Below are 27,562 nucleotides of genomic sequence, written 5' to 3'. Positions count from 1 at the left end.
CTCCATACTGGAGATATTTCAGCGAACAAACATAACGTGTTCTGAAATACAAAGACCCAGTAGGGTACACTGGGTATGGAGTTTCAGCCTTCACTCCAAATTTCCTGGCTTTTTGGAGGCTTATTAGAGTTTCATACCCCAACCATTTAAGTATTTCCAAGACGTTTCCTCTGTGCAGCTCACCCTGATCCTTTTGGAAGCTGAGAACAGGCACTCTGATGGTGTAGCCACCCATCTATTATTAATGAACCTGAAAACACTTTCTTGCAAATTTATGTTAATCTGGAGTGCTGAAATTATGTACAAACTAGGTAGTTTCAATTGAGTTACGCTGACAGACTCCAAAATTGCAAATCCACTCAGAAGTAAACTGAAGGATGGGATTTCATTGACCCCAGCAGAGCACATGCTCCTAATCTTCCTCCACCGTATGTGGGTCCTGTAACCTCATGTCAGCCAGGGCTGCAATCAAGCAAACGCAGAATTGCTTTTGACAGTGGTGGTTTGTATTGCTGGTCTAAAGTCTCTCCCATGTTGTGGGGCGGGGATATATCCATCTTAATTCTCAATGAATCTGGCTCTAATGGACGAAAACCGACTGTAGCTATCAGCATCACGCTTTTTACAACACAGCTTTTATGAACACGTTACAAATATTGAAGTGGTTTCAGCGTATCTCAGTAATCCTAAAAGATCTCCTGTGAGGCTCTGCATCATTGCATTTCCCGATTGCTCTAAGGAAATCATTACCAGCAGCTCTCTTTAGTCCCTCCAATCGCCCAGACTCTTCGTCCTTCTCAAATACGCGCACAGATAAAGTTTGAGGACTACGTGACGGTTTCAATGGGTGTCTTGACGTACTGCTAATGGAGAAGGAATCGCACGTACTTTGAAAGTGGCCTCGCCAATCACTCTGCACGAGCATATCTGAGTGGCGCACAGGTGTAAAAGCGATGGGACAGCTCCGCATTGTGCTGATCCTGGGGTGTTTGAAGGACAGTTGGTTCTCGCTGCAGTTAAGAGAAGATAAACCAAGATGTCCACTTCTTGGGTTTCCCCTCTCCCCAAGCTGAGCAGAGGAGGGATTGTACTTAAGGGCTGACCTGCCTTGGGGAAAGAAGGAAGGCAGAATAGGGAGGAGGCCGACACGGACTTAAAACATCAGGAACCGATGCCAAAAAAGTTCAAACAAGGGCCAATAGACACAGACTGTGCTTCATGCTGTTGCCTACGGATCTGCCTCTGCATCCTTTCTCCTCCAGTCTTGTCCAAGACCTTCCTCTTTTCCATCACCTTCCCATTTAGTTAATCCCCTCCTCACTCTGTTCCAGCTATCGAATTTAAACATACATACCCAAATCCCCTGACATACACTCCCTTCTCATACCTCTGAAATCCCCCAACAGGCCAACCAACTGAAAAAAAAAAAGACAGACTACAAAAAAATCACAAGCAATGATTTATTCAGAGATTATTTTTTTTTCCCCAACCAGATCAACTGATTAGTTTTTTTGGGGAAAAAGAAAAAAAGACAAGTTTTCAGGCTCACAAACCCTTCCTTGTATTTTTCTTATCTTTTTTCTTAACACTATAAGTTGGTTTAAGAAAAGACATCGCCCTGCTGCTGAAACCTGCCTTACTTGTAAGCTTCAGCTCTCCCGGCTACATCAAGAGCATCATTGCTCTGGAAGTCATCGCACGGCACACTATTATCTGTCTCTTCTGCTCAGAACTTGCAGCTCTTTTTCCAGTCTTTCCATCACATCTGCTGAGGCTGCAAACAAGTCTTCTGTGGCATAAAGGTATTTTCCTACCCCAAAATATAAACCACTTATAGAAATGGCTATTTCCTGAGTAATTACACTTTTGAGTTGGCTTTCTCCCCTGGCACTAAGTTTTCAGATATCGGGTAAAGGCAGAGCTGCTAGGCCAGTTTTCATGCCTGTGCTCACATTGACATTTTCAGCTGAGACTATACAAGAAAATGCATCTTATCTTTCTCACCCCTTCTCCTGAACCCTGCGAACCCACTATGTGAAGGCACCAGTAATGCCGAGGGTTTCTAGTGTGGCTGCGCAGAGCAAAGCCCCTCTGGACACAGCACAAGTCAGCATCGTCTCTTCGGAAGGATTTCTGTACATCTCCACTGGCAGCGATAACGAAGGAATTATTAGGAAAAAACCAAAACCAACCCTCAAGTACTGTTCGCCCAACTCCAGCAACCCACGTGAGAGGCAAAGCCAAATGCGTTGTGCTCATGGATGCTGTAAAGGGAGCACGGTGGAGGGGGTTGCTCTCTACCTCCCCAAGGGGCAGCTATTGCTTGCAAGAATTGAATTTAAATTCCTATCAGAAAAAAGAAAAGTCTGAAAGCTAGGATGGGAGTTGCAAATGTAAGTATTGCACCTGGTTAAGCTTGCCACAGAAATAGCCCATGCTTTGCGTCTTTCTCTGTGTGAAAGGTACAACCTCCTGAATTTACAGAAGGTTTCAGCTGCCACTAATTAAAAACACAGAGGGCACCTCCCACCCACTGCTGCAGAGAGGTTGTACACAAATGGATGTGGGAGAAAAACAGGGCGATTAATGCAAAGCCCCACAGTACTTTAAAGAGGCACGTCGGACGTGATCAAACCGAGAGTCTGTGCACGAGACAGTATAATTTGAATTGATCAGCAAAAAGAATAAACCAACTTGCATACGCTGCTACTTTTCAGAACACGGGAGGGGATGAGCTCCACCTTGTTCCTTGAAAAGGCTGGTAGGGGTTGCTGGAGAGCATCAGCGGGTCCAGGGAGACACGGAGCTGCAGAGCAGCCAGGGCCAAACTCGGTCCTTTCCAAATCTGCAGACTCCGTGCCTGCAAATCTTCCACGGGGGGTTCCGGAGCCAAATGGGTCTGCATTGGCACTGGAGTGTATAATAATACTTTAATCTATTGTCTCCCACAAGGATTCTTAATGATCTCTGATAGCTTACTCCATAGATTTTATAGGCTGTCTTCATTCCAAGCATCCTGCAGTTTGACCAGACAGCGATCTTTCTACGTAATGGATAACGTCCATGAAAGAAACCATGAGTCCTATGAGTCTTGGGGAAAAAATGTTTCTTAAAAAAACCTGTTGGAAAAGATGACTGTGGGTCAAGCTAATTTGAGCAAACTCCTACTGTTTCTAGAGTGTGCAATTGTATACATAGAAATAGTTTCTTTAGTACTGAAGCCCTGCCTATATCAGCATTCAACACTAGACTTATAAATGTCAGTTCTTAGCATGGGAACAGATGCAACCCCTCCCAGCTGATCAACATCCCTGACATCTGGAATAGAGGACAGAATAAACAGAGAGAACAGAGGATTTCCTGTTGGGACTTGGCTTTTGGGTGACAACTACCAAGACACAGCAGCTCTATCCTTGACAGTGTTACCTCTCCACCTTCTAAACAGCCCTGGGGCTGGTAATTAAAGAACCGGACATTTAATGTTGAATCCCTAGACAAAACCTCAGGTATTTGCTATATGTCTGTCTGATACCTGTGTGGATGCAGGAATCCTTGAAGTCAAGAGCTGCACAATGGTCTCTTCCAGGCAGGGGATTAAGTTCTCAAGCTTCCTGAATTGAAGAGCTTTGATGAATTTCTTCTGTTCTTTTTAGTGTTTAGGATTAGGTGGAAATTAATCCTTTATTGGGAATCAAGGAGTATTTCTTACAACTCTTCTAGCTCCTAGAAAAGGGCTCTAAGTGTGCCTCCCTCCTCTGGAGTAATTTAACCGTATTTTGCAAAGAAGCCTCGTGAAAAGATTTCCAGCGAAAGAAAAGGAAAAAGAGTTAAGAGGCTGATCTGATTAAAAAAAACCTCCCTGGAGGAGCCCTGAAGTGCAGCCACAGCTCAGTTATCTGGACGAGGCTGACCTAGGCTGGAGATTAACCAGCCACCTCCTCCTTTTAATGCCACCGCTGCCATCCACATGGCACAGCACGGTGTGCTCTTCATACAAGGCTCTGCTGCACCCATTGCTGCTCAAAACCACTACGGAAATGTCTACAAATAGTTCAAACGTGCATTCAGAGTCTAATTTACTGACTCTGAAATGTGTCGATGCCCTTAATCTTGAGCAAGCTGGTGTGACACAACGCTAAGCTTTGCTGAGCTCCACGGTACAAGTGTTGGTAAAAGCCACACAAAAGGGTGGGATCAGCAGGACACTGAACTCCAGCTCTTTGGTCCATTGTCACCCCCGGTCTGTAGGCAAGTGCTGCAAACAGACTCTGGACCACATGCAGCTCATCTTGCCCTTGGCCAGGCAGAGCCGAAGGGTCGCAGGAGCCTCCAGGGCACACACGGAGATGTTGAGAAAGCCTGTCCCCAGGGTCAGTTATTCCGAGGGGATTTCCAGCAAGTATTCCGTAGACTGTATGAACTGAGGGAGTTTGAAGACACTCCAGTAGCTTTTACTGTTTCAGGAATTTCATCAGCATTTTCCTAAGAAGGCATTAAGGGGAATGCTTGCTTATCTGTCCATGCGATCCTGTGGTGAAGCCTGAAGTGCAAGCCCAATATTACATAAAAGGAATGGCTCGGTTAACCATAGTATGGTGCAAGAATTTGCCACATCAAATGGCACTTACAGAGCATGATTTCCTATGATCCCTTGCTGTTTGTTTCAAGTTTTTTGACAAGAAGCCATGGTAGGTGTCATGAGCTCAGTCTTCCCTATTTTGCAACCAGCAATATCCCAAATAAAACAAGGAACGTGTATTTCTGGCCAGTATGTTTATCCTTGCTCCTCGCTTTTGTATTGGGCCAGGCTGTATGATCTTAGCATGTTCTAATTTCCCAGAACGGCAGAAATAAAGAAAAGCTGAACAATATTTGCAAACCTTCTGCTGGGACTAAATACATTTTGTCTCACTCTCATGAAATTAATAAAAAGTAGTGAGGCAGATATTCTTGGATAAAGCCTGCTGTGTGGCTAATGATAACCAGCCCTTTGTTTTTTCCCTGTAGGCTATTAAAAAAGAGGAGAGATGATCTAGTTGGTACCGCAATGTTTACAGCTTTTCTGCTGAGCGGCTCGGAGAGCAAAGTCCCCATCCACCAGTGCTGCCCCTCTGAACTGCCCCTCTGGCAAACTTCTTCATGGATATGCCACCGGATTTAAATGCACCAACGCCCCTGCTACCTGACTACGGCAGAGAACCTCAGCTCTTTGGAGGAAAATATTTTTGGAGAGGTGCCAGAAAGAGAGTTTGGAGACCGCAAAGAAAAAACAACTCTGCTGCTGAGATCAGCTCTAAGGTCCCTGTAGTTGCACCACAACCGTGGCTGAAGGACGCCACCAAAGTACTGGAGCACTTTGTCCAAGGTGCCAAAAGGGTCACAAGAAACTGATAATGCAGAACGGAGGAGTCTTGAAATTGTTCTGGTGATATATCTGTGGCTGCACTTAGTCAACAAGCATCCGCAGAGGTTTTTTTAACGAGGCTCAGAGCAACTTTGTCCCCAGGATGGAGACTTGATGGACTGGGACCATCAGAAGAAGGAAAGCCACTGGAAGCGGCTACATCTTCTTTTGGGGATGAAGAGGCACTGAAGAGGGTTCCTGTTTATAACAGCATTAATCACGCGCTAGCACTTTTTGGTTGGTTCCAAAGGACAAAAGTATTTCAGGAATAAACTCTGAAATGGTGAACAGCTGGCTACAACTGCTGCCACTAAGGATGTAGGAGGAACGAAACCCTGTAGCATCTGAGGGGACCCCCCAGTATTAAGGAAAGCTGTCAAGAGTCTTTACAGCACAAAGCTTAGGAAACTCTTTACTGCTACTATTTCATGTTTTCCCCCCCTTTTATTTTATGCCTCACCGGACTGAGGGCTCTTTCCCCTTTCTTCTGCTATTGGCAGAGGAAATACCTGGAATTAGAAGTGAGCTCTTGGTGGCTGTAGAGATGTCTTCATCGATGTGGTGCAAGGCCTGCATTAGAGGGGACTGAGGACTCTTTGCCAATGAAAGTGATGACAAGAGGGGCTGGTGATGCAAAATGGGCCCGGATGGTGCCAACTGAGCCACAGATTTTGACTGAGTCACTAATTGGCATGGAAATGTCTCTCATGGGATGGTGCTGAGGGCAACACCAAAGCCAAACATAGGGTTTGAATCTTCATCCTTTTAGTCAACGAAGGCTTTGCTTCCAAAGCCACTGCCCTAAACCTTTGTTAGCCTAAATACTCAAAGCAGTGTTCAGCCTTACAAACCCCACTGATCCAGTCCACAGGCCTAACTGCTGTATTTTGCCATACTGAGTGCAAACACAGTGGTGGGTCTGAGCTCAGTCTAAGCACATCAGCCACCAAATAATAGCTCCAGAGAGATGGCATCTTCTACCGCCTTTCTTGGTTTCATTGCCAATGGTCAATGTTGCATTGCAATGTCTGTGCAAAGACAAATAAATTAAATCCGGTTTAAAATATATTGGGAGGATCTATGGATTTTCTCAGGCTCTACGCTGTGGAAGAGGATGTTCAAGCCTCCCTCACTGGCTTAAGTGTGTCAGTCAAAAGAAGGTGCTTCTCAAGCCAAAATGAACATGTAGAAGGTCTGTGAGCTCTATGCCACAAAATGCAAATCCTCCAGAAAAGTTCAGCAAGGTGGTTGTCTCCAAAAGGAACGAACAACTGCGTATGAAAAGCGACTATGTTGTGTTAAAGTAACTTCAGGTTTTAGAACAAAATTCCTTGCTTGGGCTTGTGCAAGTACAATCTGCAGGGCAGAAAGACTTCATTCGAAATAGAAATATCTCTGTATGTCAGAATAACATTAAGGCACAGTCTTAAAATTGTCAATTAAAATTTAAAAGGCTTTTCTTGTTTCATTTTGTATGGGTATTATGCTGGTCATAGAACAAGTGATAAAAGGGTACTATCAGATTAAAAATAATGTATTTTTCTAAAAATTGTCATAGCTGTTATAACTAGCACCTCGAGTTCTCAGAACTACAGTGTTAAAACAATCCAATGTGCATTATGCCTTTGATGATATTTGCTTAGTTGTGTTCCTCTCCAGTTGAACAGTATTAAAAGATTGGTATTTTTCCTTTCAATATATTTTCAATCATTAGTATTTAAAGTATTCCTCATTCTAGCTTTGTTCACTGGTAATTGACTGAAGTCAAGCTGAGCTATAAGGATTTTTAAAAAAAACAACCTCACTGGAGTTTTTTTTTTTTTAAAAAAAAAAAAGGAAAGAAACTGGAAAGGAAGCATTTCTTTGCAGCTTAATTATGTGTATTTAAAGCTCCAGTAGAGCTGATAATGTTGTTTAAAAACTTCTCTCTACCAAGGAAGTTACAAATATAGCCTGAATTTCTATAATGGAAAGGACTCCTGAAGAGCTCATACTTTCCTTCTTAACCTGGACTTCAGTTTTGACAACACAGGGTGTTCCAACCATTGAGTGGTTTTCTCCCATGACTCTAAGAATTGCCCTAAAAACACCCCCTGTAACATGGGATACAGGCAACAGAATTTCAGCTTTAACCTTCATTTGTGTGTTTATATTTCTAACTCGTTCACAGGGAACACTTTTTTTACTTATAATAACTTCTGTCTGAAGATTACCAGAAGCAACTTGGAGTAACTGTAGGTACGTGGTACTCAACTGATGGAGTTATTCAGGGATGCCCCTCTTCAAAACACGACAAAGGGAAGCCTTTAGCTGAGGATCTCAGGATTTTATAATCTCACATCCACCTGCAGTAAGTTTCCCCGCCATTTGCAATGAAGTGGCCCTACCCCTAATTTCATATGTATAAAAAGGGGTGCAGAAGAGTTCAATCACCCACCCAACATGTGCAGCAGCACTGCCAGGAACCTGGTTCCACCCTCCCTCCTTATAACCCACGGACTCAGCTGCCCCTCCACAGCAGTGCTGCGCCCATGGCACTAAGAATATAGAATAACCTACCTGCCTTCAATAACGTCCTACAGAATTCAAGTCTCCCTACGCGTATTTCTGTTCCATTCCATGCCTGAGGGGGCTCTTCCCTCTCCAAATACACATGAGCTTTCTATGACATCCAGTTCCCACTCCTAAGAGTCTATGGTTAAAACAGACGGTGCAATGGTACAATATACTGCTCATAATCAACAACTAACGGGTCTCTCGAAGTTGGCTGCTTTGGTCCTTAGCAATAACTTTCTGTAGCCTACATGGGGAATACCAATTTAATGTTAAGACTTTGTTGAGACCGTTACTGAGATTGCATTTGGATAACTGTAATGTGAGCTAAATACTAAGAAAAAAATTAATTAAAAACTCAAAAGCCCATAATGCCAATAACACGAGGGTTAACAGCCAGCAGGCTGATCAATAGCTAGACAAATATGCATTAATATGACCACAAAAATGCTTGTTTGTTTAAGAAATTGCCTACCTGTAAGGAGAATATGGGTCAAAGCACGTCTTGGTGACTTCCGTTATCTCTGGGTTACAGCATTCCCCACCATCGAAGTTGTATCTCTCGTAATTACAATCCATGTCACACACACCGTTCTGCTTCTTCTTGTTGAAGAGCGTGTGGCGTACGTGCCGGCAGTCTCCGCCGTCGTACCCGGTCAAGGTGTGGTTGCACTCGGGGTCACAGTTCTCATCCCCGATCTTGCTGATGTCACAATTGGCCAGGATGAGTCGGTGGCGAAGGGAAGAGTTCTTCACCTCCAGCACCTCCAGCTCCCAGGTGATGTTGTAGCGGCTGAAAGCCTCATTTAAATGCTGATGCTGGAACTCAATCTGCTGCCGACTGACGGTGGGGTTCTGGTGCTTGTCATCGTAGAGGTTTACCACACGGTAGCGAACGATTTTGTTGCGGCGGAACCTGGGGAGCTTGTTGTAGCTGGTGATTACGTCCGTGTTGTCACAGACTGTCTGTCCGCAGAGCGGGGGCTCTAGGCTGGTATCCAGCAAATAGCCGTGATGATAGCTGAACTTGCTCTGAGGACTGCTGCCATCCTTCATGGGAGACCAGGTGTTTTTCACATTCAGTAAACTGTCTTGAAGAACTAGCTGAGGTAGAGGCATGTCTTGTCTGTGAATTGCCTGGCCCATGTCCAACAAGATCTCCTTCTGAGACCGGGCTGTCCTCCAGAGGCTGAAGTGCTCTACATAACCCCGATAATTCTGGTTCAGGGCATTTCCTCCAACCATGAGCACCTTGCACTTCAAGGTCAGAAGACTGAAGATGCTGCCCACTTGCTCTCCACTCGTGGCCACCTGGGCACCGTTCACATAGAGTTTCATCAGGTGCCCATCATACGTGGCAGCCAGATGCACCCACTGGTTGGGGAGGTAGCTGCGATGTGCTGCAATGGTGGTTACTTTGCGAGCACGGTCCGTCTTCAGAGAGAAGAAATAGCGGGGGTCTCTATTCCCCTGGTCACTGACGGTGTTAATCCCCAGGACCCATCCTCGGTCACGGGAGGTGTAAGAACATTTGTCATACATTCCTATGTGCCCCCAAAAAAGAAATATGAATAAATAAGGATGACAGAATAAAGAAATTAGTCTTTCAGTTGTATACATTTATCTCTCTATATGTATAGACACACACTCACCTACGTATGTTACAAAGTTAGCGTACAAGAAAGACATTAAATTATCTAGTGCACAATTGTGGGAGGTCATGTTAAAACTTGCTATTAAAGGTCATGTTTTGCCAGCGGTGTGTACAAATGGTATTCCGCTTATCCTGATCAAAGACCAAAACCCTTTTGCAAAATGTTGTACCGTGCATTTGGTTCCTACCTTCACTCAAGCCATACCTCACTGGTTGAAAATAAGAAGAGTCTTGAGAAGCAATCCTTTGTGATCTCATTTGTACCTCACACCCCTGAACCTTGCATCTAATAAGGTCCAAAGAAATAAGTATAAAATCTAAGCACTGCACAGTATGAGATACACTGAACAACTGCAATAATCTTGGTAGGATCAAGCACTCCAATTCTCCATAGCGTGAATGGGATGTGTTCAGGCTGCCTTCAAATTTATACCCAATAAAACCCATTAAGGAAATGGCTGGATGTGCTGAGCAAGGTATATATCATATCAGGAAAGGGCAAGAAACATGCACAGACAGACACACACATTCAGAAGGATTCCTGCCCCCTCACACACACGCAATAACAATTTGGCACATCGCAGGGAGCTAATCATTTTTCTCAAAGTGTGGATCCACACCTAAAGCTCTCTCGACCCATCTTCAGACAGCCCTCATCAGTGGGAAGAGCCCACTCCTTCTCAGTTTGGGACATGAGGTTTGGAAAGTTAAAGACATACATTTCCATCTCTCAGTTCCCAAAGGCCAAGGGCTGCAGGGACACCCCTCAACTGAAAAAATAATCATCAGAGCCTTCAGCACCAAACGGCCTTTCTACCATCCGCACATAGAAAACAATCCTTCCCCCAAGCCTCCACTTCCAAAAGCCTAAACGAAAATCATAAATCTCTGACAGTTCAGTCCTCATGAAAAGACTAAATATCCCCTTGCCTCACCCCTGCACCCTAACCCTCCCAGCACTACCACCAAATAACATCTTCTGCTTCTGACTAAGTTGCTCAACAGCCATCTGTTAACAATCACTCATTAACAGCGCAGTCTTGTCTAGTATCAACAGAGCAAAGGTTACCGGAGCATTCACTGTATTTTTCCTCCCCTCTCCCAACACCCACCTTTCCCCTCTCCTCACGCCCTTCTCCTCCTCCCTCCCCGTAAAAAAAAAAAAAAAAAAAAAAAAAAAAAAAAGTCTTCTGATGGGAAAGCTAAAAAAAAAGTTAAACAGGTCTTTTTTTCTGCACGTTGGTATTTTGCTAGGGACTCTGAGCTCCCCCTTTTCCTGTTTCCTTTGGAAAAGGGATCCCAGGGTTCAGAAGGTAATGTGTTTATTCATCTGTAGGGCGCACTCAGTTCAAAACCTTTTTGAGACCAGCTTCTAGTTTACCCTGCTACTTCTGATCACGAGAAAGAAGAGGAGGAGGATCAGGGAAGGAAAAAACAAATACACTAAAAAAACCAAAACAAAACATTTGCTAAGATGGATTTTTTACCTGAGAAGTTCATGATATGAAAGCCAAAGCTACCAATGACCTTCTGGAGTATGTTTTTAAAGCTTTTTAAATTTTTCTTTATGGAATAAACACTTCTACTAAGCATTCATTTTCAGATGTATGAGAGCCCATAAATGTCTGTATTTTTATGAATCTCAAATGAAGGTATTGTCCAACAATAGTGGGTGGATAATACGGAAATGAATGAGAAAACAGCTGGCAAGACAAGTTCCTCTTCCAGACAAGTCATAAAAAAAAAAAAAAGTTATAAAAATCCCAACTCATTGTAATAAGACCATTAGAGCTGGTCAGACATTTTACAAGAGAGTTTTTGCCTGCCAAGAAATGCCAACATGGTGAGAGCAGAAAAAGTGATGCAGAAACGGGTTAGTCCCAACAAATCTCTCTGAGAAGCTGCAGGTCTTCAACATGGCTAAGGGAACCCCAGAGACTCCCCCGGCTGTCTTGACCACAAGAATAGAAGGTCAACCCATCCCAGCCATGCTCCCCACCCATCTCCTGCCACCTTTGCCACCGAGTGACCAAATTCTCCAGTCCTGAGGACCACAGGGCAGCTGCACATGCAAAAGATGCTTCACTTGTTTCTTAAGGCATCCAAGATCCCTGCTGGTGGACAGACAGCTGGCAGTCCTGGAAACGGCTTCTGGGGTCCCCAGCTCTGGGGAAGTCCACCATACAGTCTTTAAAGGTCAAGTTTTTTGGCTTTTTGTACTGACCGGGGCTGGAAATATTCCCCCCCAAAACTAATAAATTACTGTGGAATGGAAACGCGGTTTCTAAGCCAATATTAAAGAACATCATCCTCTCTCTGAAGTGCTGCGTGATGCTAGTGATTGACCTCAGCTGAACAGATGGAGCTGCTGGAGGAATACTACAGAATAGTAGCAATCCTCCCTTGCCTTTGAGCATTTAAACCCTGATGTGATGCAACGTGTCTTGAGCTTGGCTCAAACAGCTGCCATCAATTCAAGATTTACAGGGAGCCAAAGGAGGGCAGAAAAAGAAAAACACAGTGACAATAGGGACACCACTGAACATGCCAGTATGAAAGCTGCTGAACTAAAACACTCTACTATTCCAGCTCCTCACATTTTTTTGTTCAGGGCAAAGGTCATTACTCAATCCATACACCACGTACGGTATTCTTTTCTCAAACTTTTACTATTACAGACATCCAACTCTTGATGAAAAGATGTTTCAGCAGCAAGACTTGTTTCATTCTTAAGAGAAAGGAAAAAGAGTAAGAAAAGGGATAAGAAACCCATATTTCCTATAACTTGCAGAGTTGTACCAGTTCTTCATGACCTTCCTTTGCTTGTATGCTGTACCTATTTTCCCAATCCTTCACTTTTGGCTCCAGACTAAGAATCCTCCAGCTAAGGGAGTGTCACTTTTCCGTTTTGTCCCCAGCACAATGAAACTAATTTCAGCTGGGAGTTTGGATGTCATAATAAAAGAATTTATTACTTCTTCTATGACAACTAATAAGGCCAAAGCCATTGGAAGAGGGACATGTGAAATAATTGCCAGAACTTCTGAAAACTGAATAATTTGATGTTTTCACAATTTACTTCAATTTAGTAAAGGGTTCCATAGCCATGAGTTGTTTCTCAGATATAATTAAGAACATTTTTAAACAAGAAGAGGCCTCTTTTACCCCAAACCAGGCTGGTTTTGAGCAAAATCATCCTTACAATGGTTGACACTCCAAATTTTAAAATTCAGCTGTGACCACAACCAACATTTACATGAAAAACATACAGAGTTTAGATTCTCATTTACACTGAGAATTCTTTACAATAATGTGGTAAAGGACATTTTTAGCTACTTGATTTCCCTTTACAAACCAACAATGGTGTAAAGAGGCCTCATGGTAAATGAGACTCAAGCCAGTGACTGCAAAACCACAACCTGGCAAATGTGCCTGAAGTTTCTGAGCCAAGAAATGGTGAGAAATAAAACTGATGTTTGTTTTCCCTGCAGCAATTAGATTTTTTTTTTTTAAAGTACGAGTTTCATACAGCAGCAAACGGTTTTCCTCATTTCTGATTCCCTTGAGTTGCTAGAAGGGGATGGAGCTACAGCTGAGAAGAACACTGACAGCACTTCTAACTCCTTAGTCGGAATGATTTTTTTTCCCCCTCTAAAGCTCCTGTTCCTGAATCCCAAGGGATTGAAATGGAATTTTCTCTTGTATTAAAAAAGCAAATAAATAAAAATAAGAGGTGCTAGTTCAGCTTTCCAGTAAGACGCATTGATGACCTTCCTTCCTCACAAAGGAGTGAGTCACTTTTCAGACAACTCCAGAGAAATGCATGAACAGATTAAGATGCCATGCTCCTGGATGCTTGGCCAAAGACAGTATTTGACGGCTCATGAGGCTCTTTCCAGCCCCATGATGTCGGTCCCTTATAGGAAAAGTAAATTCCTAAGCATCAAAAGAGTGGGGAGAGCTGGAAAATTAAACTCCAAAGGCAAACATGGAAAACCAGAAATACAGAAATACAGTCTCTTCTTTTTTTTTTTTTTTTTTAAACAAGTGAAATCTCAGTTCTTTGGCTACTGACCCACAACTGCTCCAGTATACAACTGTCCATCATCTCTTCCAGGAGGCCGTGGCTAAGACCGGTGTATGATTTACACCCCAGTTTGCTTTCAGGGCTTTGCTGGGGACTTAAAATAGAGCCACATCCTCGCGTGGGCCCGGTGCGCTGGACGGGATTTGGCAGCACGAGCACGGCATGTACGTCCTGGGTGAGGACACGAGGCTTTGCTGTAACCGAGCTCGCATCGCCGAGATGGAGCAGATGTTTATCGGCAGCAGCCGCAGAGAAACGGGAACTCACAGCTAGAGGCTGTAGCTGCCGGAGTCATAAGTAGCTCTCTGTGGGCAGAGTTTGAAAGAAGAGAGGCCGAAGTAGCCCATGCAAGCTGCTGTAATCCACTTTAATATTATCAATAACAGACTCCAGGCCTCCCTCCCTCACTTCAGTGCAGTTTCTTGCATCTTCCTAAGAGTAATCTCCCCGGTAATCAGCCCAGCTATAGCACTACCTAAGGATTTAGCTCTTTATGCAGAATAAGGTTTCCTCACTTTGCTGAACAACAGGAGAAGGAAAAAAAAAAAAAAAAAAAAAAAAAGACTTGTTATGCTTTCCTTTCCAGGAGCGGAGAGGCTGGGGGAGAAGGAGGTCGGTTTGACTTTGAACACATCAGGTGTGCTGCGGAGCCCGTCACAGCCACGCAAGGCAGGAGGGAAAACAGGGCCCTGCACTTCTGAAAGTTGGCCGTGGCTGTTTTGCTGGGAGACTCCAACCAGAGGTGACGGGACTCAGTTATGAAAGGGGAATTTAGGTCAACAATCAAAGCTGCAGTCAGGGGGCCCAAGAACAGGGAGCTAAAGGTTGGGGCTGTTTTTTTCTTTAGCATGCTTTAATCGTTTAGTATCAAAGCACAGAGGAACGCTTGAAAGAGCAAATATTCTACAGGAACCTATAGAAAGCTTTTATCTGTCCAGAGGAAAATAATTAAAACCGACAGATTTGGGTTAAGTATCCCCATGTTCCATGCAATTGGATAAGTCAGTGAAGATCCACTGGAGCAGTTCTTGAGTTCTGCACTGGATATTTCATGGTATGATGTTGAACCCAATATAGTTTTACAAAAGGGAGAAATAATCTCTCCTTTCCTTTGCCATGCTTCCCCCAGCCCCCACTTCCTTCCATAATAGTTAAATAATTCAAAGTCCAGAGTACTTAAGGCAACATCTCTGTCTATACCATTTCCAAGACAGCTGAGAGGCCTCCTGAGGTCGCCCCTTGAGACGAGGAGTGGCTCAAGCAAACCACCTGAGACTTGCTCAGGTGGCCATGGACTACTTAAGCCAGCAAAAAGGGGACGTTTGCTGCTGCCATCAATCTAGCTGAATTTACACCAGATATTGTCATTTACAAGCTATGCAATAGGATTCAGAGCTGCGACAGAAGGATGGAGTTCTTTTTGTTTTGACATGAAAGACAAGATCTCCATCATGTAGTAATACAGCGTCTAATACGGCTATGCCTGTTTAACGTTGAGAATTTGGCCCAAGGCTCTTTGCAATATCCACACCTTTATATCATTGCCATTTAGCATTAAATTAAGCATATATTCTGTACTGTTTCTCAAATTCCCAGTCACTCATATGCTCAATGAGACACCTTGAAGCCTGAAAAATAGGGAGGTGAGAACGGCCAAAACAGCAAAACATGAATTTTTAGTGGCTGGTTAGTTATGAACATTACATAAATCCTTCCCTTCCGATAACAAAATCATGTAGGCTGCAACTGAGCAGTCACTGGCACGAACAATCATATTAGCGACACTTCACTGAGCCTATTGTGAGAATATACCCGCTAGCAGTATATAAGAGCTTACTGCAAATAGATCTGGTAGGCTGGGGTGAGAATTTATTTGATTGTGAGGATTTTGAGACGTAAGTGAACACACAACACTGCAGAACCAGATGGCACGGAGGAGCGAGCTTCTGTCCTTGCAGTGTTATAACAGGGTCACCCTTGGACTGGGTATTGCGTTTGCAAGGGCTCCTCTGTATACAGCATCAGCATAAACAAGCATTGGGGGGAAGGTTGGCTTCTTATCTAGATCTTCCTGAGCATTTCACAATAAATCTGCAGAACCAGTGGAGACTGGAACTTGGTTAACAGTCTGTGGCTGTTTATGATCTAATAACTAGTTTGGGGTGGGTTTTTAGATGGATAGGAAAAAGCACATCCTTCGCAAGGGTCAAACTTCAGCCCCTGTTATAATGTCTGGGGCCATGGGAACATTCCACAGAACAAGGGTAAGGATTTCCAGTATCTACAAAACAAGTTATTTCTCCTGCCTTGTTCTCAGAAACTGAACAGTTTTGGTTGAAGCTTGGAAAACCAGCGTGTGTCCATGTTCTTAGAGATGATCATAACACATGCAGACATAGGGACAGTATTAGGATAGTACAGTCAGGCTTCCTTTGGGTACTACTTAACGTTAAGTCATAAACTCTGCAGCCGTCAGCATGCTCCTTCAGAGAATCACCAGTGTATGTCATAAGTATGGTAGACTTTGCATCAGGCTTGATTCAGACAAGAATGCAGACTGCTGGCTGCCAGTTTTAGATACTCTAGTGCTGCTGATAGTAAAGCTGAGTTTAGTGTTTATGAAAACGCAGATATCCTTCAAATACAGGGAATGGAAAGCCCTCAATAAATTTGTTGGTTTGGCTCAAAGGGACCTTAACACACCTCTCAACTTCCAGGTTTATCTATGCTCACTTATCAGCAGAGCCGGGTTATGAATTAACCATCCTATTGTAGCTGAGCCAGTGTATTCACCTTTAGAGAGATCCAGCATCAACATCATTGTCACTTTAAAAGCAGATGTTGCAAACCACACAGATACATATCAAGAGGCATGCATGAAAATCACCCATCTTTCACGTACGCATGCCAAAGTAACACACACAAAACTGGAAGCACACACAAAGCTGCTAAAAAAAAAAAAAAAAGGACATAAATAACCATGGCACATCACCAAAAGGGTCGCTCTGCACACACAGATGAACATACCCAGCAACGTGCTTGGTGGAACATACGTTACCTCTGCTTTCACATCTCCTCCTCTTCCCTGCACTATCAGCCAAATACTGATTAGCTATTAAAGCTCCACGGAGAAATTTGCTCTTGTGTATGCATGCTAACACAGAGCGGCTTTCCTCCCCTTTCCAAGAGTTAATGCTTGAGAGCAAACAGAGAGAGTATCTTCTATGGAAGGAACAGAGCTGTAAGTACCATAACTTCCAGGCAATCCAAATGATAGTGGTATTTTCTGGGCTCCTTTTAGAAAATGGCAGAGAGAATTGATCATAAACTGGGTCAAGATAGGTCAGCATACCTCAGAGCAGATCAGATGGCCAGAGCATCCCAGGAGGAAACGTTCTCCTGGAAGGATTATTAGGGGCACATCTGTGCCATCAGATGACCGTGCACAACACCCATCAGCTCACTGGGAGTTCAATACGGCACCTCCTTTAAAAACGCGCTCTGTGCCTGACAAGCACTGCAAGTCCATCAGCTGCAGCAGCGGTCAAGCCCGTAGTCGTGCTGGAAAAACGCCCAAAATGCTGCCTGTGGAACCCCCTCGATGGCCAGAAACACACAGCAGTGAGAACTGCAGCTTTATGCATGAGATTGCATGTGGTGCTGATCAAAACACCTAGCCAGGATTGAAGCGGGGGACAACAACACAGCTTGTTTTGCTTTTTAGAGTTCCCTTGTCTCTGACCTTTACAGCAGCTTTAGGGCAGCACTGGAACCAGCTGAGCAGTTACTACTCCCAGCTGCAGAGACAAGAGCTTTTACACCATTGCACAATGCATGTGTGTTTGTGGGGGGGAAGCGAGGGCTGGAGAACAAAGAAGGAAATCTAGTGGCACCTAAATCAAACATTATGATCAATGAGGGAGTGGGAAGAGGACCTGGGGAGCGGGGACAACCTTGCAACCTTTCCAGGATCAGACAGATGGCCAACATCCACATTATTACAAAACCAAAACAAAAACAAAAAATTCCATGAATGCAAACTAGGGCACCCTGCAAGGAGGCTGTAAAAATCACATCATGATAGCTTAGACTTGTCTTTGTAATTGAGGGGCATTTCCACATGAAACAGTTCTAGTTATTTAATTGGATTTTGAGAACATTCTTGGGCAGATACTTTGTGAGTGCAAAACCGAGTAGTTCCAGTGCGTTTACACTGATTCATACCATGCGAGGTCTTTGCCTCAGTGAGAATTAAATATCTTATTGTAAAAATATCTTAAGATCTTATCCAGGCTCAAATATCTTATTGCATCTGGCTTTCTCATATGACTGCATCGTTCCTGTACTAATAGAAACAACTGAGGAATTTACCAACCTTAAAAGAACCGTCTCCGCTGCAATACCCAGAACAGCGTGCAGTAACAGCAGGCGGAACGGAGCCGATGGTGCCTGTTTGCTGCTGTCGCTTTTGAAAGGGATCCGGCCCTTCTCTCATCGTGATTATTTCATGCCTCAAATTCCCCGCTCCATACTTGCATGCAAGTTCCAAACCCATACACAAACCACAGAGATGTTTCTGCTTTCTAGGAAACATCTTGCTGAAAAAAACCCTGCCTCTCTAACATGATATAACTATTATAGTATGCATTCCAGATAGGCTGTAGTCACCACATACTAATCTAAGTATATAATTTTAGACCTCTATTTTTCTGCTCAGTTTGAATCCAATTTCATTTGTTCTGGTATGGTTTTCCTCTTGCAAATACCTGAGCCTGTATTTCTGCTCTACAAATATCAGCCATCGCTTGATCTGTGAGCACAAATAAATAGACATCTAAAAGCAAATTCTCACACAGGTACTCGCAAAGTCTTAGAAGCGTACAGAAACAAATTCACACCTATTAAGCCGAAGGCTGTAGCTGAAAACTCAGCCTTTATTTCTTAAAGGACAAGATGGGACAGCGATGGGCAAACCTCCAAAAGGTCATAATTCTACTTCGCTTTCCATAAGCATTGCCAAAGTCAAACGCTTCTCAAAAGTAATTGACCTTCTCAAGTCTGCAGGACTAGGAGAAAAATGTAAAAGAAACAAGCTACCTTGGAAGATTTTTGGCAGTTCTTGTGTTTAGCTGAGCAGCAGGAAATATCATATGTCCAACGTTTCTTATGTTATTTCAGCCCTTCCACTTTTGGTTAAACCTGGAACCAACGAAATGAAGACTAACAAAATAGCATGTATACGCACTACTTTCTCTGTGCATAGGCCTACATGTACGTGTGCTTTGAGGGAGCAGACTGGGGCATTTCGAGCGTTTGGCTTAAATCTGAATTTCGAGAAACAGTCTCCAGCTGAGCATGGCTCAAATGAAATAAAATCTTGTCTCGGAACACTAATTACCTTTGATAGGTCTTTGCTCTATATTTTCTGGTTGCAACCCAGTCAAAGTCCCCGGAATAGGTCATTTCAGCACACAACCTACATACCCTTCCAGACCGTTGCTCTGCCCTGAGACCATAACACAGACCACCCAGCAAGGAGAGGAGAAGCAAAAGTCGCCGCTAGCTTATTTTCTGCCTTCTCATTCACTTCTTTGTTTTTAAGGGCCGATTGCTGCGCTAGCTTCACAGTCCCGACCTCGCCAGTGCTCCAGCTTCTAGAAGGAAACCTCGACCCTCATCCCCCAAAGTTGTGTTCTGGAGATAAATTCTTGGCGTCACTGAAGTCAACAGTAAAACTGTTACTATCCTCAATGAGAAAAGATTTCAGTCTTGTTTTGCAGCTTGTCTTCAGACTGGAACACTGGACTGTTTCGAAGGGGAAAAGCCAAGTCAATGCTCAGTGACAAAATCTAAGTAAGATCAACAACATCATATGAAACTGAGTCTGGCAATTCAACTATAGCAATGTCCAGAAGACACTACCAAGAGGTGGGAATATTATGGCGATTAGAAATACCTTATCACTATCAAGGAGAATCCACAGAAATACTGGAAAATTAAAAGGTTTGTAATAAGCATCCTGGTGCTACCTGTGTTTTACTATTGGCTTCAGTTATTATTGCAATAATAGCTGAAAACCCCAGAATAATTTCACATTACAGTAGTGCTCAGACACAATACAGGTGAGGACTGAATTAACTCCTCTTTAAAGAACTTGTAATTTGGAAAAACACTGAATTTTAACTTGAAGGTTATGGTGACAGATATTCCACCATTCTACTCGGAAAGGTTTTTCAATGATTGACTACTCTTAAAGCTAAAATACCGCATTTTTTCTCTGTTCTGAAGTTGCTTAGTCTCCATGTGCATCCATTGGATTTACTCTCATCCTCTATTATTAGATTCCCAACCTCCAATTATCAGATTAATATTCCCCAAACATATACTTAAAGATCACGATGATCAAGCCACCTCTTAATCTTTCCAAGTCAAATACTTCAAGTCTTGTTACAAATCCTATAATTATTGTCATGGTTATTTTTCTTTTTCCCCTCTAAATCCTCTTTCATATAACATCCTTCTTGAACTGTGGACGCCAGGGTCGGACAAAGTGTTTCAGCAGCAGCCACTCCAGTTTCAACACAAGGACAACAGAACCTCCCCGGTCCTGTTCAATGCTTCCCCGTTTCCATAGCCAACGATGACTCCAAACCCTTGGCCACAGCATCACATTGGCAGCTCACATTTACATGCTTTATCTATTCCAACACGTGGTTACTCCTACACATTCAGCTTCCAGGTGAAAGCCCCTTCCCCCACCATCCGTCCTTTACATCTGACCTGCTGCCCATCTTTCTATACGTATGACTTCACATTTGGCTTTACTCTAATGCATACTGTTTGCATGTTCTCAATTTTTGAAAACACCCAAAAGAGAGTCCTGTTTTGGTCATTGTTTACCACTCCCTGAACTCTGCAACATCTGCAAATTTTATCAGCACTGAGTTTATGTTTTCTTGCAGGTTGTTGACGGAAAATATTAACTAGTAAAGAGCCAAGACTGCATTGTGCTGAATAGGAGGGAACGTGGCCAGAGTCACACTGTTTTTCAGTAGGGGAAAATAAATACCTGGGATACTCACGAAAACGAGCTTACACAAGTCAAGAGAAAAAAGATGGGACAAATAGATAAGTGTGAGATTGGCAAGAGACACCTCTGTCTTTTTGTCTCTGGCATCCCACAACCTGAGTCTTCTCTTTATCCCAGCACAGCAGGAACCAAACACAACCATGGCCAACGGGACTCGTTGGCTGAGCATTTCTTCCTTCTGGTACCATGGAGTGGCATTTGCCATTTACAGCATCACTCTCGCTGCACTGATGTTATTACCTCATCCTTACAAACAGCATCTCTAAGGGCTGCTGAGAAACATTATACCACCTTCACAGATGGAAAGGACAGAGCTGAAGGCACCTCAGAGCAATTGCAACATAGGAGCTAAAATCCCAGAGCAACCTGTGCACCTCCAACCACTCTGCCACAAAACAAGGAGCTTGGATTAGCAGAAGAGGGAGCCTGCTTCTCTCTCACACAGCAGTTTCATCACCGCTGACACAAACACTCTCTTTCTCCCAAAGCATCTAATTTATTGCTGAAGGAAATCTCTGTTCTCTTCCCGCGACCGCCAGCCAAAAAGAAACCCTTTGCAAATCCCTCTGTTTCTGCCTCTGCCAGCAAGTCTCTGTCTCTCCTTTCCTTACAGAACATCTTTTTGCAATGCCCTTCTATAATAATTTTCACATAAAAACTTGCCCTGTCACCAGTGTTTGACAAGCGTCCCCAGTGTTTGACAAGCGTCAGAGAAACCCCATCAAAGCCAGGCTGCGAGCTCGTCAGTGCAAAAGACACCATGTGTTGAACACATTGACAGTTCTCAATAAATAACATCCCTGCCGAACAGCTGGTTGGATTGCTTGGGTTTGGAAGAATGTTGGCCTCACTGCCTACTTACGTGCATCCTCCTCAATGATGCACAGAAAATCCTGCGCATGGGGAGCAGAAATACATCACTTCCAGAAGACACCAAAGTATTTTTTTTTAAAAACCCTGTATCTGAACACAAGATTAGATCCTGACTCAAGGTTTGTGGCCCATTTCAGACATACAGATGTGCCATAAAGTGTTGGTTTCTAGGTGTAAGTGCAAGGGACATTCTTCCTGAGGCAGATGGGCAATAGTAGGAAGAGCTACTCTAGTCTCATTTCCTTCTTCCCTCTCTCTCATGAAATACACAGTTCCTATTTCACTTAGTGCCTTCTTAAGTATCAGAGCACAGAAACTGGTCACTACAATAGTTTGGCCATGACAGTGTGAGACAAAACACATGGCTAGGGCAGGAACACCCTGTTTCTCTGCCTCTGCCATCAGCGCTTGAAGCAGAGGGAAGAGTTTGGTCCAGTGCTCAGGCTCCTACCTCTGCAAGGTGTTTTCCTCCACGAGCACAAGTGCTCCTGGACCACCTTTGCTGCCAAATCCCAACCCTGCAGAAACCTTTGGAGAAGCAGCACAGACCCCTGGCAGTGCCATTTTGCCCCTGTGAGACGCAGCTGCTGTTGTTTCCCCTCTCTGGTCTGTTCCATGGAGCCTGCAGGTGTTTGGATACGGCCATTTCCCAGTAAAGCTGGTGATGTTTAAAAGAAAATAAAATAAACCCTTAGTATTACAGCGTATAGCTGAAGACCACCCCTGTTTGAGCATTGCCTCTGGTGAGACACAGAATGTAAACAGTCTGTTTGATTAAACCATCTCTAGCAAGAGGACTTTGGGGAATTCCAGTCTTTCCCAGCGCAAAGATGAGCAGAAGATACTCCGCTCTTCGTTAATTCAGAGCTCTTCGAAGGGCAAGAACGAATCACTCAATACTCCTCCTAGGAGGAACAGTTGATAGCTACCCTGGAATTCTTGAAGGAAGCTCACCAGTATAAATCAGGTCCATTTCCACCACCACCCTGTCCCCCTTCTTTATTTAATCTGTTCACTGGCAAAGGGATTGTGCAACAACTGATAAACTTTGTCCATGCTGCAATATGAAATGCTCATTTCTGATTGTCTTTCCTCCCCATTGGGGTGGGAGGTGGAGAGACCACACTGGAATAGTCTTACAGATAAGGCTATTAATTACATGCCAGAGAATATTTGTACAATAAGAGAAACAGCTCTTTCAACAAAAAGCAACAGATAAGACTATTTTAAACCTTCCTATTTTAAGGTACGGAAATTGTGCCAGCACTGGAAACCTTTTGTAATACATCTAAACCTTCAAGGCTCTTAGAACTAAAAGTAGGACTACAACTTCCACATCTATTAGATCTGTTAAAACGCCCTCATTCCCAATTTCCAAAGACATTCCTTAAGGAAGAGAGGGAGCCTGGGACAGTGACCTGAGCACTATATCAATACCACACCTCTGTACAAGTGAGAAGCCGCAGCCCTCACCAGTGCTGCCTCCACCACTCCCAGAGCTTTTCTTTAATTTGGTGATTTTACTCACACATTGTGAATAGCCGGAAAGGGTTTATACAGGATCCCAGTGTCTCCTGGAAGGAAATAAACGCGTAATTCCCTCACCTTCTACTTAAGGCCACCAAGGTGCAGTACCAAAGGCACAACCCAGGAGCAGCCACAAGTAAACAGACTTTTTCTTGGGTTCCCCCTGGGCTGTGAGGGATTTGGGGGACCTCTGGGATAAGTTAAAGCATTTTGTGTTTTCCGTTACCATTGTCATCCCTACCTTTCCCTTGCTCCAGAGCTCACGGGGACTGCATCATTACCTATTTCCTTGGGTCCTGCTCACTCCTACCTCCTTCTGCTGGTGGCTCTGAGAGAGATGAGTGACATCAAATGTATCAGCCTCTTGCTCAGACTACAGCAGGACAATTATCCTTTGGGCTGTTTTAGTCCTTTTCCAGCCTTTGCGCAACTCAAGAGCAGCAGTTTTGCCCCAAGCCAGAATCTAGATTTCAGTGTTTAAAAAAAGACCAGACGAAAATCAGTGGATTTCTCAAGAAGAAATTCTACAAGTTGATTGAAGCTAGCCTCCCTGCTTGGGGTTCCCAAATACTGTCCATGCTGATTTTAAAGCAAATTGAGACTATAGTTTTACTCCTCCTTTTATTTTCTGCATTTTCCATGAGGACGGGAAAAGAAGAAAAAGACTCATGGTTAGACAGACAGGCAGACATCCCATCAAGGCAACTCCTACAAGCAGATGTAGAGTAGGAAACATGCAGCAACCCACGGCCTGGACCTGACTGCATGGTTGATTTTCATTAACTGTTCTTCCTGTGAACTTCCTCTGGGGGTGTTTGTTTATCAACAGAGGAGGGGATATTATTGCTGGAGATGGGACAGTATGGGAGGGGGTGAAGGAGTTTACAGCCACAAGACTGGAGAGCAGAGTTCAGAAGTGTTTGCTGCCAGCAACACAAAGGGCTCACTGTAAAACCAGTACGTGGCCTAATTTCACAGTCTAGAGGGATGACGATAGGTGTATTCAGAAAATGCTCCAAAAAGTAAAAACAACCCCTCATTGTACAAATGTTTCCCACTGCTTCACCATGCCCATTACACACCCAAATTAAACCATCAACAGCGGTGCCGGTGCTCGGGGGTTGCCCTCCACGACATCCACTCCTCGGCTTGTTCATTTTCCCCGTTGCACGCACTCTGTCTCTGCCCCAAATTCTACACATTCATCGGTCTGGGGCAGCCCCCTTGATTTCCTCTCCAACGGACTAACTCTAGGTTTGCATCGGTGTGTTCAACAGCAGAATCTGGCTCGCACTGCTTACCCTTCCTTCTGCCAAGGACATGTTTCAAAATCGCGTGCATAATGCATTTCGTGGACATTTGCTTTCTCTCCCTGAACATCTCCATTCATGAGCTACAGCACAGAAGCCTTCCAATCCTTGTCTAGTTCACGCAGAAAATAATTCCCATTAAATGATCACTGGTGAAAGGTGCTGTTTTGACCTCAGTGAGGCTGCTCTGTTTATCCAGAAGACAGGTGCAATGTGAGACGGTAGCAATGCAAGCGCTGGATTTCAGCCTTAGCGCCTCAGTCTGTACAAGCACAGATGCTGCTGAATTCAGAGCAAAATTGTGTGGATTGTACGATGTACAGCCTCCCTGTTGATGCTCCTGACAGAAACACTGGTTGTTTATTCATGAGAGTGTGCACTAGATGACGACCCCTCCCTGAAACAGTCTGGGGCACTAACATGCGCAAAGCCCATTCTGCAACCACTCACCTAGTCCGTATTTAACTAGGGAGTAAATGAGTTGCTTTTGCCCTTAATTAATAACCTGAGATATCAGGAGACAGATTTTTGGCATTTTTTAGGAACATGCTTAGTAAGCTGTTTCTGCAAGTCAATATATTAATCAATGTGCAGATGCAAAGATATCAAAGTATTTCCATTTAAATGAGCGCACTCTGAACTAAGGGGCTTCGGTGATATTTGCTTTTCTCTCCCATTATAGGCTGCTCCATTTGAGAAATACAATAATTCATGCCAATGCAAACATCACCAACAAGTCTACGTCAGAGATATTAATTCCAGACCATCTGATTTTTCTGCCATCTCCAAAGAGCTCATGTCACACATACAAGGTGTCTTCTTCACCCGTCCCCCATCTTGCCAGTGCTTTCAACAGGGTGACACCAGGTGAAAGATCATAGCCACCATCAGCTCAGTACAATTACCCAGCGAGGAACCATCAGCAGCTACAACAAAACATCCTGCAGGAATCAGGGTGCGTTGACTTCACATGAAGAACAACCCAGGCTGAGGACTAACTATCACAGCTCCTAAAAAAAGTGTTTCACAAAAGGCCAAGCCTGCTGGGCTCTGTTTCCAGCTCTGTCACCAACATACTGCCAAATCTTGGACAAATCGGGACAACCCTCCGTTCCTCAGTTTCCCTGATTTTAAGGGCAATGTTCTCTCATGCCTGAGAAACTTCCCACCATCAGCAGGATGCATTGAGGCAGTTATCAGGACTACAAAATCACAATCTTACTGCAACGATAACGGAAAATAACAGTGCTAGGTACATTAGTACAGGAGAAAAAAAAAAACCTACACTCAAAACTAAGTAACACTGGTAACAGTGAAGGCCTTTCCTTTCCATTTCTTTCCCTGTTTTGAATAAAACAAACAAAATAATGGTGATAAGATCTCTTTCCTCAATCCAATAGATGATCTTTGGGAATACGCTTCCAGCACTAACAGCAGAGAACAGGCAAGGAAGAAAACTAAGGAGCAAAGGAGCCTGCAGCTGATGCTCCGTGTCGGGAACAGGGCTGCTCTTCTCCCAATTCCATGATGACAGAGGACTCCTGGGAATCAGATGAGGGAGGGGAAGATGGGTCAGAGGAGAGAAATCCATATGGGAAAGCGATTTAAAGCAAATAAAGAGACAATAAATTAGATAAGCAAAAGGAGGAAAAACACAGCAGAGGGGAGGACGGAGAAGAGATAAAAGAGCCCTAAGCATCACTCAAAAGGAAGACTCAAGCAAAGCCTACCAGACCCCAGGAGTTAACCAGCAAAGAACAGAGTGGTTTTCTTCTCTAACACAGCAATTCTTTTGCTTTCATGAGCTGGTGTCACCTCTCTCAGATGCTGCTTCGCCAGGCCCATTCCAGATGCTTCTCAGTTTCGCTTCACCCCCGTTCCCTCTTTGGGAGAACAACTGCTCGCTCCTTGTTTGTGTACCACTAGGATGGATATTAAACAGAACAATATCAATAATTCCCGGAAAATATGCATGAGCATATGTCCTGAGTAAGCACACAAACACCCAGCCTGCTTACCCACTGTTCCCACAGCACTTCCAACACCAGCTGGCTGGAGCCACCAAGCTGGTGGCCACCCTGGGTCCCCAAGAAAGGGACGTCACCCTCCTGCGGCAAAAGAAGATGAGACTGATAGAGAGCACAGGGTTACCCGTGGCGTGTGCTTGCTGGGGAGGAGAAAAGCAGCAACTGTGCGGAGCAGGAGGAGGAAGGGAACGATGGGGGAATCAAGGACACCAGATAGTAGAGAAGGAACTGAGACCAGGATGGTGATAAGAGAGGGTGGAGAGATTGGACGGGAAAGTTACACACTTACGTCACCCAGCAAAACACAAAACCGGACAGCGTGTTGTTTTGAGTAAGTTCTCATTTTAACACTGAATTAAAAAACAAAAAACCCCCAAAAACCAAAAAACAAAACAAAACAAAAACCAAAAAAAAAGAGAGAGAGAAAGGTTGAAAGAGACAGAGGCCAAAGTGGGATTTGAAGTATAGCAAAAACAACTAAAATAAACATGTCCCCTTCCCCTGGCCAATTTCTCTGATGTTAGGGCTTTGCAATTTTCCTTCTCTTATATCCAAAGCAAGGACAGCAAAATAAAGGATCTTAAAGGACCATGGAAGGGTCCAGGCTGCAGAGAAGGGATGCAGAAGAGACTCTGAAATCAGAGCCTAAGTCAGAGTCAGCCAAGGTCAATGGTATTTCTTCATGATCTTCAACAGGTTTAGGATCAAATCCACACTGCCTGCATAAATCCAGCTCCGCTCTGACCAAGGGACAATCTGACTGGTATTTATATTTGTTCACAGTTTTAACTGTGATACATCCTGCACCCCCACTTGGTGCTGTCAACCTCATGGATGTTGAACAGTCCTCAAATTACGCAAATTGTTCTGATCACTATGAACAAGAAGAGGAGAAAGCAAATTCTTACACTCTTGTTCTGCCTTTAACTCCTTTTATAGTAATTCACCTTTTTGAGTTCTGCTCTGCTCATGTTCAGAATAAGAGGACTTTAACTTCGTGGATGGCTTTGGGGAGAATAAACTTTGTAATAGGCATT

The 27,562-nt window shown here is 43.9% G+C and overlaps 1 protein-coding gene across 1 annotated transcript in view; it reads right to left on the bottom strand.

Annotated features, from left to right (window-relative positions):
• The window catches only part of PAPPA (pappalysin 1), a 175,912-nt gene that overhangs the window by 140,716 nt on the left and 7,634 nt on the right, over positions 1-27,562 (bottom strand). Inside the window, exon 2 of the mRNA XM_065648566.1 lies at positions 8,433-9,501. Within this exon, the coding sequence (XP_065504638.1) occupies positions 8,433-9,501 (1,069 nt within the window). The remainder of the gene's footprint in view (positions 1-8,432; positions 9,502-27,562) is intronic.

This window comes from Caloenas nicobarica, chromosome 19 (assembly GCF_036013445.1).
Source record: "Caloenas nicobarica isolate bCalNic1 chromosome 19, bCalNic1.hap1, whole genome shotgun sequence".
Lineage (NCBI taxonomy): Eukaryota > Metazoa > Chordata > Aves > Columbiformes > Columbidae > Caloenas > Caloenas nicobarica.
The sequence above is the reverse complement of the archived record's forward strand: the minus strand, read 5'-3'. Positions and strand labels throughout refer to the sequence as shown.